At 44.3% G+C, this 16,313-nt stretch overlaps 1 protein-coding gene across 1 annotated transcript in view; it reads right to left on the minus strand.

Moving 5' to 3' along the window:
- LOC310825650 (V-type proton ATPase subunit S1-like) overlaps positions 1–9,249 on the minus strand; it is a 45,105-nt gene extending 35,856 nt beyond the window's left edge. Inside the window, exon 1 of the mRNA XM_083699558.1 lies at positions 8,824–9,249. Within this exon, the coding sequence (XP_083555684.1) occupies positions 8,824–8,936 (113 nt within the window). The 5' untranslated portion in view covers positions 8,937–9,249. The remainder of the gene's footprint in view (positions 1–8,823) is intronic.
- Between the last annotated feature and the right edge of the window lie 7,064 nt (positions 9,250–16,313).

Here is a 16,313-nt window from a genome sequence, read left to right on the forward strand (position 1 = left end):
CCGCCCTATACCCAAAGGTGTCAGGGCAGTTCACAGGATAAAATCAGAATATGAAACCACAAAATGCATAATCTAAACAACAATGAAAAACAACCCAATAAAACACACACAAACACACACACACACACACACACATTTTTAAAAGGGCATAGGATGTCAAACAAACAAAGGTCTGGTTAAAAAGGAACTTTTTTGCCTGTTGCCTGTTGAACCTCCCTGGGGAGACCATTCCACAGAAGGGGAGCCATTGAAGAAAAGGTCCGTTCTTGTGTTGCCACCCTCTGGATAAGATGCTTGTAGACCCCAGCCAGCAGGTGGTGGCAAGAGCTGATGGGAATTGTAGTCCAAAGCGTGTGGACGATACCAGGTTGACAAAGGCTAGGTTAATCTCTTGATCTTTGAAGCAAATCTGAGACTGAAGCAAGCTGATTTTTAAAATTAAGCTTTGTATAAAATGAAAGCCCAGAGAGCAATAACAACATGTAACAAAACAAAACGAAATCCCTATAACAGGTGCTCCTGTGGCTGCACCATTATTTCTGTGTATTACAAATGTAAGTTTGGTTAATATATTCTTGTTTTAACTCAGTCCCAAAAGAAGTTGGTGGCAGACATTCAGTTGTCACATCATCCTTACATGTGGTGAATGGGAACAGTTTAGCCATGAACTGATTTCTCTTCATTAACCTTCTGATCAAACTACCAAATGATGTTAATTTTTCAGCTAGTACAATCTGCCAAGCCCTGCTGATCTCACCATTTACTAAGCAGCCAGATGCTGACTTTGGGTTCTTAAACTATTGCATGGTGCCAGTGGAGGCTCCACCCCCAACTAAAATAGCAGCTTTGGGGTGTGTTTGCACACAAATTGGGAGGCGGGAGCTGCAACAGGGGCGAAAGAGTCAAACTTTCTCTCTCAACCCATTACAGTTATAACACAGTCTGGTCTCCTCTGCATATAGAAGCATGGCACACACAAAGTGAAACATGGACCACTTATAAATGCCATCTCCAACTCCTTGAAAGATTCCAACAACAGTGTCTCCAAAAAATAATAATTCCACATCACTTGGGAAGACAGGCAAACAAATGCCAGTGTACTGGAAGAAGCAAAGATCACCAGTGTCAAAGCAATGATTCTTCAACATCAACTTCGTTGGACTGGACATGTTGTGTAGTTGTCTGATTATCGTCTTCCAAAGCAACTATTCTATTCCAAACTTAAAAATGGAAAGCGTAATGCTGGTGGTCAATGAAAGAGGTTTAAAGAGTCTCTCAAGGGAAATCAAAGAAAATGTAGTATAAACACCAACAACTGGGAATCACTGGCCTGCGAGTGCTGCAATTAGAGAACAGCCTTTACCAAAGGTGTCATGGGCTTTGAAGATGCTCAACCTCAGGACAAAAGGGAGAAATGTGCTAAGAGGAAGGCACATTCGGCAAACCCACACCGTGATCAACTCCCACCTGGAAACCTATGTCCCCACTGTGGAAGGACATGTGGATCCAGAATTGGCCTCCACAGTCACTTACAGGTAAAGGGAAAGGGAAAGGGAAAGGGAAAGGGACCCCTGACCGTTAGGTCCAGTCGTGGCCCACTCTGGGGTTGCGATGCTCATCTCGCTTTATTGGCCGAGGGAGCCGACGTACAGCTTCCAGGTCATGTGGCCAGCATGACTAAGCCACTTCTGGCGAACCAGAGCAGCACACAGAAGCACCGTTTACCTTCCCGCTGGAGCGGTAGCTATTTATCTATTTGCAGTTTGACGTGCTTTCGAACTGCTAGGTGGGCAGGAGCAGGGACCGAGCAATGGGAGCTCACCCCATCATGGGGATTTGAACCGCCGACCTTCTGATTGGCAAGTCCTAGGCCCTGTGGTTTAACTCACAGCGCCACCCGCGTCCCTATGTGGATCCAGAATTGGCCTCCACAGTCACTTACAGACTCACTGTTAAAACTTTGTTCATGGAAGCTATGAGTAATCACAGAAGAAGAAGAAGAAGAAGAAGAAGAAGAAGAAGAAGAAGAAGAAGAAGAAGAAGAAGAAGAAGAAGAAGAAGAAGCAGCAGCATACAGAAGCATGGCACACACAAAGTCCTCTTCCTGTTATTCACAGACACCACTGAATGTCAGTACACTTGGGCTCATTTTGGAAATAATCCTCTTTACAATCTATTCAGCTTTCACACCTGTGCTTGCTCACATAAAGCCTTTGGATTTTAATAGTTTGCTGTTTTCCGGGGCTAGAGGAAGAAGGAGCCATGGCCTTCACTCAAAAATGGACTGTATGATAGACTTCCTTCAATATATCATGTCAACGCAGTTCTGTTGTAGGTCGCCCTTTGGCTCTTTGGTGGAAATGGTCACATCTAGGAAACTGACATAGTACTTTAAAGAAAAAAAGAAAGAAGAATTGATTCTCCATGCATTGTTCCTGGAAGAATTTGACATGAGTGGTCAAAGAGAGAAGAGGGAGAAGACTAGGAAGAGGAGGTGTTGGAAGCTGAAGGGGTAACGGGGTTTAGTGAGCAGGGAGAGCCTGTGGCAGAAAGAAGTCCAGAATCAGAGGCAGAAGCTGAAGCAGGTGAGTGAAAGGAGGGAGGTTAAGAAGCAGAGAGGAGTCAGGCTGGTGAAGAGTCACGGGTGTCTCCCACACCCCACTGTGACAAGCTCCCCTACCTGCCTGACTCCCAGAACCAGAAGAGGCATGAAATGCGAGGAGCAAAGACAGGCATGCAGGTGCACTCTCCAACTGCTTGGAAAGAGAGGAGACGACATAGATGGCTGTGGAGAGGCAGGGACCTTTAATCTTGGCAACTGATTTCATGGTGTAGGGCCTACAGGGCATGAGGTGCTGTGCTCCTTAAGGCCTGACACTCAGCCAAGTCTGTGGCGATCATTTTTCGCTAATAAAGAGTCAGCACTAGTTTTGAACTGGGCGGTTTACTGGCAAGCTTGCTCTGTGACATCCTATCTAATTTACACTTTCTCCAAAAAGAAAGAAAATAAAATGCATCATATTGATGGGAAATGCTTGGAAAAAACCTGTAGATATAGGGAAATTGTTTAGTGGGAGAAATGTACATGAAAATGTGTGGTTTCTTTTTAAAAAATAAAATAAACAGATGCAAAAATGTGGCAAACAGCACTGAAGAATGAACAAATGAAAAAAAAACTGAGGCAAACTGAAATTAGTTCAGCCATCCCTACTCCTAAATGTGTATAAGATTTCAGGTTGAAGGAGCTAATTATATGTGGTTACATGGGATTATGTTTATCTGCATGTCCTACAAATATATAATTTAGAATAATATAATTATATTTTACAGGTTCTGTAAGTGGCTTTATAAATCTGATAAGCTCTCTAAATCGATGTAAGTTCTTCCTTTAATTTAATTAGTAGAATCTCTGAGGGCTCATTGGTGTTTTGGGACCACGGTAGCATTTTTGGCTTTGTTAAATTATCTACGTGGTTCACATCAGAGCAGAGAAATAAATAAACACCACCTAAAATGATTCTGTAGAGAACAAACACCCATCTATTTTGTTTTAAATAATGTGTGAAAATAGCACAAGTTTGTGTGAAATAAATACTCACAGATGGATTTTTCCTAGGGTTTTTTATTTAATTAAAAAAATCTGCTATTAATTTAAAAATAATATGTGAAACATGAATCAGAATTAATTAGATGTAACAAAAATAATAAATGACATTACATTCGAAGGGATATGAGCACAGAAAACTTTTGGAAAGCTAGGATTCATTGTTAAAATGCAGCTCAGTTTACTTCTCATGGGTTCATGGCCTATTTAGAATCCTTCTCTTAGAACAATTGGTTTTCTTTCAGAACTGTTTTGCATTTTTGAGACGAATGGTGGAACCAATCTTCACCAACCCCCCCCCCCCATGTTGTTATTTCCAGGTCAACCTTTCTCAACTTGCTGCCCTCTAGATTTTGGGTGGTGCAGGTGATCTCCCCCACAGGGTGCCCAACCAAGAAGATACAAAATTGAGAAGATCCATATTGCGGGCGCCAAGTTTTTGTCTTGCATGGCTCCATATCATGAAAGATTACTAAAGTCCACCCCTGACAGATGCTGTGGACTACAACGCCCATGAGCCACTGCCAGCATGGGCATACGATGGTGAGGCTATTGAGAGCATAGCTTCACTGGCTGGGGTTGATGGGAGTGGTAGGCAGAGACACATTGAAAGCACAAGGATGAGGAAAGCTGATCTATGTGGTTGCAGACCTGCTTTAGTTGAGAGAAAGGAGAAGGAATTCTATTCTTGGCATCTAGAAAACAGCTGAAAGGTAAGGACCATCACTATCCCACTCTGCAACTGTCCATAGTCACATAGCCAAACAATTTGCCAACCAAACATTTAGAGCTTGCAAGTCCACAAGTTATCTATCAGCCCAAACAGTGGCAGATTTGTTGAGTTTTGATCATTTTTGGTATGGTTTTCAACCAGGAGGAGGCAACAAACAAGAAGACTCCTCTCCTGCTTGGTCTCATGTAAACAGATGCCCCAATTAAAACAATTTCAGGATCTGCATTCAGCTGCTAGAAACCGATGGAAGATGCTCTGGTTGCCGGCGGTGGCAGTTGGAGGTACATAATTAAAACCAGCGGCTGCTTTAGTGGAATTTCAAACAGGTACCGAAGCATCTCGCTGAGTGATATGACTGTGACAGCCCAATTCACTTCTAGCCGAGGGAATTTTATTTGGAGTGGCAACCCAACAATGGTCTGATATGAAATGTCATCTTCAAATTTAGCATGTCTGATTCCTCAAAAAAAAAAATCTCTTGCCCATGCAGTCAGAAAGCTCACCTTGTTTGTATTCACCGGATCATTCCATATGCCAAATAAAACAGCCCGCATCTCTCTTTTAAGCAGGAAGGGGGAAATATTGGTCAGAGTGGCACTGTCAAATCGGGGGAAATCATTTACGAGCTTCTTTCACTCCCAATCTGGGCACAAAAGCAGGCTGTCACTATACAAACTGTCAAAGGTTTCCTCTGATTGAACGCTATGGATATTTCAAAAGAACAGGCATGTGGCCTTCCTTACAATTGCTCCTACCTACTCTATGGCTGAGGGACGCGGGTGGCGCTGTGGGTTAAACCACAGAGCCTAGGACTTGCCGATCAGAAGGTTGGCGGTTTGAATCCCCACAATGGGGTGAGCTCCTGTTGCTCGGTCCCTGCTCCTGCCAACCTAGCAGTTTGAAAGCATGTCAAAGTGCAAGTAGATAAATAGGTACCACTCTGGTGGGAAGGTAAATGGCGTTTCCGTGCGCTGCTCTGGTTCGCCAGAAGCAGCTTAGTCATGCTGGCCACATGACCCAGAAGCTGTACACCGGCTCCCTTGGCCAATAAAGTGAGATGAGCACCGTAACCCCAGAGTCGGTCACAACTGGACCTAATGGTCAAAGGTCCCTTTACCTTTACTGTTTGGCTAGCAAACAGAGGTGCAGGAAGCTGCTCGGGCACCTGGGGCGGCGCACCCAGGGGTGGGGAGAGTCACCCATAGGGCTGGGAGTGTCAGGAGTGTGTGCAGAAGCCAGGCCCTGTGATCAGTAGGGCTTCGCAGGACTGGGGCTTTCCTAAGTTTGTTCTGAAGAGGCAAGGCATGGCCGCACAGGTGAGGCTGATTGGTAACTCACAGCACCTGATGGCAAGAGCCGGGAAGGGGTATAAGGTCAGCATTTCCCTTTGGCTCTTTGCCACAGAAACACGCTTCCTGCCTTGCTGAGTTTGGCTTCTTGACTCCTTGCTTCCTGATCCTGATAATGAGAGCCAGTGTGGTGTAGTGGTTAAAAGCAGTAGACTCGTAATCTGGTGAACCGGGTTTGCTTCCCTGCTCTTCCACATGCAGCTGCTGGGTGACCTTGAGCCAGTCACACTTCTCATAAGTCTCTCAGCCTCATTCACCTCACAGAGTGTTTGTTGGTGGGGGAGGAAGGGAAAGGAGATTGTTAGCTGCTTTGAAACTCCTTAGGGTAGTGATAAAGTGGGATATCAAATCCAAACTCCCCTTCTTCTTCATCCTCGGACCCTTGGCTTCTTGACTCCCGGCTCTCGGCTTCCTGGGTCCTGGCTCTGGACTCCCGTTCCTGCTCCTACTCCACCATCTTGGCAGGTCTTCAACTGTTGATTTTCCCTTGCTTATCCCAACAAGATTTCTCTGTCCCAATCTGCTCCCTGACCAACTAGAGAACCAGATTTAGGACTGAATGGCCTTTCAAACAGAGCAGGGATGAGAAACATGTGGCTCTCCAGATGTTTCATGTGGGCCAGGGATAATGAGAGCTGGAGACCGAAATAATCTGGAGGACTACAGACCACTTCTGAATAATGTCTTCAAATAGAAATAGAACATATGGGCACCCTCTGTCCAGACCTGCTTTATGGGCACATCGAAACTATGCACGAAATGATTGTGCAACCCACAATCACAGTTCAAACCACAGCAGTCATTTCCTATCTCAGCAGAGCTTCTTGACACCACAATAGAGGAGATACTTCAAGGACAACCACACCTTCTTCACCCTCCCCCTTCCTGTTGTCAAACACCTCCTAGGTCAGGCTGTTGGATTCTTGAAATTCAAAGTTCACAGATTCCTGATTGCATCACACTACAAACATAAACCGGCTTTAATATGGAATTGAGGAGAAAGAAACTGCACAGAGCAAGTTTCTGGCTGTTCTTCAGGGAGAAGCCTGGCTTTATTACCTGCATGAACTGAAGTTTTCTAATTCTAGGTCATCTTATTTCTACAGAGAAGAGCTCCTGTTTCACCTGTTTGTGGTGACAACAGGTGCAGCCATTATCAGATAAGGATAAAGGGCGAAGGGGACTTGAAAGCATTTTCATTTTTAATAAGCAGTGTTATTTCAGAATACATTATTGTTTTTCCCAACTGACTATTTTCTTTCAAAATTACAGAACTTAGGTTTGTTTTTTAATGCACTTAGCGCCTCTCTCTCTCTCTCTCTCTCTCTCTCTCTCACACACACACACACACACACACACACACACAAGCAAGCTCTGGGCTGGCTCAATCAGGTAGCAAAGTAGGCCATTTTCCAGGGCCCCCAAACCAGCAGAGGGCACATTGCCCTAAACAGTTGCTAATATTTCCATTTTCCATATAGTGAAAATATCTAAGATGTATTCTGGTTAACAGCCAAACGTGCCACAGAAGGCAAGTCAATACAGCTTAATAAAATTATGTTGCCATGCCCTCTGTGTTCCAGGTTTAGGGGGTCCCATGGAAGGTGCCAGACCCAAGCCCCTCACCCCACAAATCCTGAGAAAGTATTGATTAGCTTTCTTCCAGAAAACGTATCCTACTGCGAGCACACACTGTGCTAGAGCTCTCCACAGAGAATCGTCCTTCTTCAGAGGCAGAAAGAAGAAGCAATACACCCCTTTCCTCATCGCATTTTATCCCCATCTAGTTATTTCTTACGGGCCTTGGAGTTCTGGAAGGCATCTAGAACCCCTCTTGCCCACATTGAAAGAACTGCAAGAATGGAGAACCTCCTGGAATCACATGTTCAGTTCTTCCAGTTCCGTTGCATTTCTCCGATGAAAATATGGCCATCCTATAGCTCAGACCATTTCCTGGACAAATGGGGTCCAAGGCAATATATATACAGTGGTACCTCGGGTTACAGACGCTTCAGGTTACAGACTCCGCTAAACCTGAAATAGTACCTCAGGTTAAGAACTTTGCTTCAGGATGAGAACAGAAATCGCATTGTGGTGGCAGGAGGCCCCATTAGCTAAAGTGGTACCTCAGGTTAAGGACAGTTTCAGTCTAAGAACAGACCTCTGGAATGAATTAAGTTCTTAACCCGAGGTACCACTGTATATCTACCCAACCTGATACCTTACGAGTGCATATAGTGACTGAATAGTAGTGCCAGATTAAAATCAACACACACATCATAATGGAGGTGGGGGCGGGACAGCCATCTGGCCAAAACAGATACTAAATTATTAGGACTCAAGAATCAAACGTGCCATAATAGAAATGTCTTAGAACAAGGCCATAAGGCACAAGGGGGACAAACAGATTCCCCCTCAGCATAGCCTTAGAGACTGCATGCCATTGCAGAGCCCCTCTCCTGCATACCTACCAACCAAACCTTTGACATGAAACAGTGCTAAGGATCTGAATGGTCAAGGTAGGCAGAAGCCCAGAGGAAGGGATTTAAGACCTTCAAATATCCTGGCCTTAAAACCGTTTAAGCTAGGGGTAAGGAACCTATGGTCCTCTACATCAGGGGTCAGCAACTTTTTTCATCAGGGGGCTGGTCCACTGTCCCTCAGACCTTGTGGGGGGCCGGACTATATTTTTTTTTGGGGGGGGGATGAACTAATACCTATGCCCCACAAAAAACCCAGAGATGCATTTTAAATAAAAGCATACATTCTACTCAAGTAAAAACACCAGGTAAGCCCCACAAATAACCCAGAGATGCATTTTAAATAAAAGGACACATTCTACTCATGTAAAAACACGCTGGTTCCCAGACCATCCGCAGGCCAGATTGGGAAGGCGAATGGGCCGCATCCGGCCCCCAGGCCTTAGGTTGCCTACCCCTACTCTACATGATGCTAGTCCCCAACTCCTACCACCTGTGACCATTGGGCATGCCAGCTGGGGCTGCTGCGGGGCTGGAATCCAGCAACATCTAGAAGGCCACAATTTCCCACCCCTTGGATTTAGGCTTTTTTTAAAGGTAAGGAGCAGCGTTCTAAAATGGACCGATTTTGTACTGAGGCTTATCAGAAAGTCTCACCTGTGTGTCGACCAGAGCAGCATTGGCACATGATCCAAGGACAAAAATCCTTTGCAAAGCACGCTGGAGAAGCAGATGAGTTGTATCCACGAAACAGCGCTGCATCTTGCCATGATGCCGGCAGGGTTTGTGTGTGGTTTGCCGCTTGAACAGGAAACTATAGCCAGTCAGAGAAGGTGGGGAAGGAAGGAAGAGAGATTTTGACACGGCTGGGTACTGAAGCTTCTGGCTTCCAGCAGGACTGTTTTGAGCCAACAAAGGTGGAAGTGTTGTATGATAACAAGAGAAAGCAAACCAGGTCTAACGTGGGTGTGAACTTTCAGATCACTTTGACGTCAAGGGAAAGTGTTATTCTATCCGGCTTCACATACATTTTCTGGAGGCAGCAGTTAGTAGTTTGCTTTGAGTTAGTAGGATCATACTTACCTCGTCTGAATTTCCCACAGCTATAACTTAAGCAAGGACCCGGGTGGCACTGTGGGTTAAACCACAGAGCCTAGGACTTGCCGATCAGAAGGTCGGCGGTTCGAATCCCCGCAACGGGGTGAGCTCCTGTTGCTCAGTCCCTGCTCCTGCCCACCTAGCAGTTCGAAAGCACGTCAAAGTGCAAGTAGATAAATAGGTACCGCTTCGGCGGGAAGGTAAACAGCGTTTCCATGCGCTGCTCTGGTTTGCCAGAAGCAGCTTAGTCATGCTGGCCACATGACCCGGAAGCTGTACGCTGGCTCCCTCGGCCAATAAAGCGAGATGAGCACCGCAACCCCAGAGTCAGTCACGACTGGACTTAATGGTCAGGGGTCCCTTTACCATTACCTTATAACTTAAGCAGAGTTTGCTGGGAGCCATTGGCAAGGCTGGATTAACTACTGAGAAAAATAAGCACGTGCTTAGGGCCATCACAGGAAAGAGGGACACCACGGAAATTCTCCATTGTTGGATTTTTAACATTCACGGTCACAAATCGCTCAGCTGAGCAATCGTTTTCTTACTTGAAGTACAACCCCCTCCCCAACATTTCTCGGAAAATAGGGACCCTCCAACATTTCTCCGATGAAAACGGGGACGTCCTTTTTGGTTCCAGAAATTAAACTCAACACATTTCTAGTTTATTCTTGTATTTTTTTTCTCCTTCACACATCCTCCAAAAGCTCATGTCACACATTTTGGATGTTGGCAAGTTGAAACTATGGCATATATTTGTACACCACCACCCTTCCCTGTGGGCGACGATGAGAAGACAATAATGCAAGCTCTTATCAGCTGAAGACATAGAACTGATTTAAGTAACCTATTGTTTGTGAAGGCGGGTGAACCCAGTTCTTATCTCATGTCTGTATGGGTATCAGAACATCCATAAAGGCAACCTTTATGGATAACTTTAATTATCCATAACCTTAATGGTAACCTTAATTTTGCCTGCTACTGTTTGGGTCACCATCCGAGAGTCCAATCCAATAAAGCTCTTCCTATGTCCCACAATAGCCTATGTACAACAATGCAGTTCAACAGCAGCAGTTTTCCAAAATTCTGTGCCTCAGGATAATCTCCCTTTCCCTTGTAGTTTGTAGTTACAAGCAAAGACAACATACCAAATTCATTTCATATATTCGCAATTTTTGCCCAAGTGCCTTTTATTTCCTCTCCTAAATCCTGTTTTTTCTCTTTAAATTTGTAGTGCAAAACCACTCATTGGTGCAGTGGTGACTAAAAACCGTCCCCTAAGAGTCCATTGCTGGACCAGATCCCTAGACAGCTAGACAGTTCTGGTCCTCTTTAGGAGTTCTGCCTGAACAGGAGGACTAAAAGTGGAGAAGGAGAAAGGGAAGCAACTGTTGATCTTCACCTCTTTAGAAAACCCAACATGTGTGCTTACAGGTCACACGGCTATTCTCACAGCCTCTGCATACATTAGAGGCCAAAACTGTGGAAACCTTTTGGGGGAAATATATTTCCGAGGTTTAATGGTCATAACACCTGGCTGTCTTTGTCCACGGAGTTTTCTTAGCAGGGATACTAGAGTGGCTTGCCGGTTCCTGCTCCAGGTGGATCACGTTTGGTCAAAACTCTCCACTATGACCTGTCCATCTTGGGTGGCCCTGCACAGCATAGCTCATAGCTTCTCTGAGTTATTCAAGCCTCTTCGCCACAGCAAGGCAGTGATCCATGAAGGGGACCATAAAGAAGGCTGGTCGCCAAAGAATTGATGCTTTTAAATTATGGTACTGGAGGAGGCTCTTGAGAGCCCCATGGACTGCGAGAAAATCAAATCTATCCATTCTTAAGGAAATCAGCCCTGAGTGCTCACTGGAAGGACAGATCGTGAAGCTGAGGCTCCAATACTTTGGCCACCTCATGAGAAGACTCCCTGGAAAACACCCTGATGCTGGGCAAGATGGAGGGCACAAGAAGGAGGGAGGGACGGCAGAGGACAAGATGCTTGGACAGTGTTCTCGAAGCTACCAACATGAGTCTGACCAAACTGCAGGAGACAGTGGAAGACAGGAGTGCCTGGCGTGCTCTGGTCCATGGGGTCACGAAGAGTCGGACACGACTAAATGACTAAACAACAACAACACCTGGTTGGCTCTCTAAACACTCATGCTCATTGGCTACATTCAAATGAAGGAAAGCTGCTGCATATATCAACCTAAGCAAGGATGATTATTTTTTCTGGCTATTGACAAAATACAGATAATTGAACAAACTTTGTTGCATTACATTCTTCATTACCTTCTCTTTCCACTGATAAGTGGTATTACTCCAAGAAAAGTGGTGTTATGAGCCATCAAACCTCGGAAATGCACTTTCCCCCAAAGGTTTCCACCATTTTGCCCACTAGTGTACACACCATACATTTAAAGCACACACATCCTCCAGGAATTATGGGAATTGTGACTTACCTTAGGCTAAAGGTAAAGGTAAAGGTACCCCTGCCCGTACGGGCCAGTCTTGCCAGACTCTGGGGTTGTGCGCCCATCTCACTTAAGAGGCCAGGGGCCAGCGCTGTCCGGAGACACTTCCGGGTCACGTGGCCAGCGTGACAAAGCTGCATCTGGCGAGCCAGAGCTGCACACGGAAACGCCGTTTACCTTCCCGCTGGTAAGCGGTCCCTATTTATCTACTTGCACCCGGAGATGCTTTCGAACTGCTAGGTTGGCAGGCGCTGGGACCGAGCAGCGGGAGCGCACCCCGCCGCAGGGATTCGAACCGCCGACCTTTCGATCGGCAAGTCCTAGGTGCTGAGGCTTTAACCCACAGCGCCACCTGCGTCCCTTAGGCTACAAAACTACAAATGGCCAGGAGCTGCCTGGGAATGGGGGCTGGTGCTTACGTTGGCAGAGAGGACCTTGGCCCTGAGGATCCCCTATTATGGTTGAGGGAAGGTCTATGATGGAAACCTTATGGAAAACTCCAACCCTTGTGGGGAGCAACTATGGATGTGGGGCTTGACCTCTGTCGCCCTGTGTCCAAAGTAGGGTCAAGAACTATGCAAGCCCTGTTAGCGCAATCTCCTTCCCATAGGTTGGATAACTCCCTCATATAGCTTGGATAACTCCGTTGGTTAGAGGGTGGTACTGAGAACGCTAAGGTTGCAGGTTCAATCCCAGTATGGTACAGCTGCATATTCCTGCGATTCTGATTTGTGTCAGTGGGAGAGGGGGTGAGAGTAAAAAACTGTGGGGTAAAAAGAGAAAAAGTTGTTCTCTAATTACATAGGGAGTGGCAGTAATTCTACCACTGATGACTTCCCCCTCTTCCATAGGAATCTTTTGCTAATGATGATTTTATCTGCCCCTTAACCTCTAGCTTTGACCTTAGGGCCCTGCCCAGGTACCAGATTTTTGTCTTCCAGTAGTTGACAGCGCTAATCACGACCTTTCACTGTGGTACACAAGGCAGGTAATAGGTGAGGATGTTCAGAATTATTTGGTCTTCAGTTCTTTTACAGATATCCTTCCTGCATATTGAAATATATTCTCCAGCTGTATAAGTGTTTACTTCCTGATGTACATTATTTTGACTGCGAACACATGTCAACACCATATTCGTGTGGTACAATGATAAATTTAGAGATCTAAACTTGGATAAAAGTGGTACTGCTGTAAAAGAGACAATTTATGGGTATTTGCTAACTGCATTTCTGAAGAGGCATTTTTGAGATGCTGTGCAACAAAAAATACAGGCTCTTTGATGAAGAAATCAGCTTTTAGGGCAAAATGAAAGTAAGTGCATATTTGATTTAGAGAGTCACTTTAGATAAATTTTAAGGGTTTTTTATATATATAATTTTTTAATGGTGAAATGGATCCAGAATAACTTAACTATGCTTTAGTCCCACTGAGATCATTTAAATTTGACATGCCTGACGTATCCAGCTACTTTCAATAGGATTGCAGTGTGACCCAATTAGCATAATATTAACACTATAGGAATCCTGTACTTAAAAAGGTATCTTCCTTCTTACTTGTCGGGGTAAGTTCATTAATTATAAGTCTTCAATTATAAATCTTCAATTAAAAGCCTTCCCAAGTTTTCAATTAGCAGCAATCATGCATGCCTCAGATTAATCTCACTGGCTAAGATATATCCTAAACTGTATTTTATGATAAAAGGCTATTGTAAAACCATGTAACTAGAACTGTGGCCCATTCAGTGCTCCTCTTAGGGCCAAATGCTCAGTTCTATGTTGAACATTTGATCATCAAAGTGCAGCCACATTCTGTCCTATATATTTACTTCACAGCTGGTTTTATTTCCTTACTCAGCCTAAGATTTGATGAGACTGGAAGCTGGGAGTATTTCAGTCCGACTCCCAACTCTTTCAGTAAAGTGAAGCACCTCCATAGACCTTTGCTGTGAGCAATTGCTACGCCTTAGCAGGTGCTCATAGGAATTGTACATCCCCATTTACATCAAAAGACACATTCAGGCATTTCAAAAGGGCTCAAACATGCGCACAAATCCACGCTAACGGTGCACACACAAATCTTGCTTGCGGAAAATTGATGAAAGTGTGAAATCGTGTCCTTGTCCACTTTGCTGTTGAAAACAACTCTTTCAGCATTGCAAATGCACAGTACTTCCTTCCACGATAACTGGATATTACCCCTTTTCCTCTCTGAACAAGACTTAAGATTTGATTATGACAAATGATTGACTGGAAGTGGGTGACATTGCTGTACACCATGGGTAGGCAAACTAAGGCCCGGGGCCGGATCCGGCCCATTCACCTTCTCAATCTGGTCTGTGGACAGTCCGGGAATCAGTGTGTTTTTACATAAGTAGAATGTGTGCTTTTATTTAAAATGCATCTCTGGGTTATTTGTGGGGCACAGGAATTCGTTCATTTCCCCCGAAAAAGTATAGTCTGGCCCCCCACAAGGTCTGTGGGACAGTGGACCGGCCCCCTGCTGATAAAGTCTGCTGACCCCTGCTGTACGCCAAAGCAGGGGAACTGGTCTGGAACAAAAATGGAAGAATCTCAAGCAGAAACCAACAACTCTTGTGAAGTGTGTTTTGACAACAACATTCGTGTTTATGTTATGTGCATGTTGTTGTGCCTCAAAACCGTAGCTTGCTGACAGTCAACATAGATACTTCTACAGCAACGCACCGTGGTCCACTGCAGAATCTTGCAATAGGCACGGCCTTACTTTTTTAAACATTTAATTTAGCCAAATTTAACTAATGTTAACTACTATTTTGCAAAAATTTCTAACTCAAGATCTTTCAGGGGAAAAGATAGGTTCAATTGCACTTTTTTATGCAATATGAATGAATAGTGTGAATAAATTTTGTCCTATCAATGAGATAGGAAAAGATACTATGCATATAACTTAATTGTTTTCTGTAGCAGTTATCTAGTATTTGCTATAGTAAATGTGCTGAACTGGCGCTTACTTCACTCTTTTCAGAGATTATTTCATTTCAGTGAGCTGAATTTTTAAAAGCAATATATAAGTCACATTGAAACTTTGGTTCTTTGTATTCTCCTGTGCCTTCATTGGGTCTGAACGCCAACGGAAGACTGACTTTGGTTTGATTTTGCATAAACAAACACAGCTTTCCACTTGTGCATTGCCAAGCCAGATGTTTCTCTGAATACATCAGGCAGGAATCACCCCAATTAGCAGTTCAGTATAAATAGTATACAAAAGCTGACAGCCAGCATTTTTGAAGTCCTTGTTCTGTGACTGACCGAAAGGTTCATGACTCCCAAGTAGATGTCAAAAAACTTTTAAGCTCAACAGAACACCTCTGATGTTCAGAAGAATTTGTGCACTCATCCGGGTGTGTGCGTGTTATTGGGTTGTTGTTTTTATTCTGATTATATATGTTGTGATCTTTTCTGTGAACTGCCCTGAGACCTCTGGGTATAGGACGGTATGTAAACTCAATAAATAATAATAATAATACTCCCAGAATAAACTTCAAGCCCTGGGGGCTATTAAGGAGCAGGTGCCAATTGTATGAATAGAACTGAAGATGATGCTATTGACTTCCTTAGTGTGGAGGCGGACTTGAAAAGGGCGTTGCTCTTGAGTTGCCCCCAAACGCAGCTCACATAATAAATACTGAGGTTTAATGAGATCACAAAGTACTGCTTGACAGATCTGCAACAGGCAGCAGATAGTAGCGATCAGGTTTCCTCTTTGCAAGTGGCTTAGTTCCGTTAGCTGTAGTTTGCTCCTTAATACCCTGTTTGTACCTGCATGCTGATTATTTGATTCAGCAGCTCAAAGTATGCCAAATAACTAGCATGTAACTAACTACTTGTACTTGGTTATGTGTAAAGGTGATGTAGCATTAGTTAGCTACCAAACAGGCCACAACAGCAAAGGCCCTTCTTCCTAACTCCAAATAAACTCCTTAGCCAGTTCTGGGGGTACCTTTGGGCTTGGTGTTTCCTGAACAGCAGTTCCATGCTGCCTTCTGAAAATGTGAAGAGTTTTCAAGACAGTTCGTAATACAGCATTGAAAGCCAGTCAAAATTCCACTAGGTGCAAGGAGGTCTATGTGTGCGATTAAAGTAGTTCATTTACTCTAACCAAATGCGTAGAAATAGTTCTTTATAGGGAGGTTTTTGAAAAGTATTTTCCCAAAAGTAACCTGTTTCGTATCAGTATTTAATGCTGGGGAAGTGGTTTGGACAGAATTTGTGCGCTTGCTAATAATATTGATCACTGCGCCTTGCGCTGAAGGGCAGATTTAACATCCACTGCGGCTATCTCAATTCTGTTTTGATTTTAAAAGTGATGCTTCCTTCAGCTGAAACACTGGTAGTAAAGTAAAGCAAAGGCTGATCAAGGAACCAACTGATATTATTTCCCTACCCCTAGGGGTTGCATAAGGAGGATAATGCAGCCCTTTTCTGTTGAATAACAAGAATGTTTAACAAAAGGGTTTGCTTGGTTTTTGTAAAGACCAATGGGGCTACATATGAAGCGGAGTTAAATTTCAAAGAGATAAACGCAGCACAACTTTAATTA

Source organism: Podarcis gaigeae (genome assembly GCF_964106915.1).
Source record: "Podarcis gaigeae genome assembly, chromosome: 10".
In the NCBI taxonomy this organism is placed as follows: Eukaryota; Metazoa; Chordata; class Lepidosauria; order Squamata; family Lacertidae; genus Podarcis; species Podarcis gaigeae.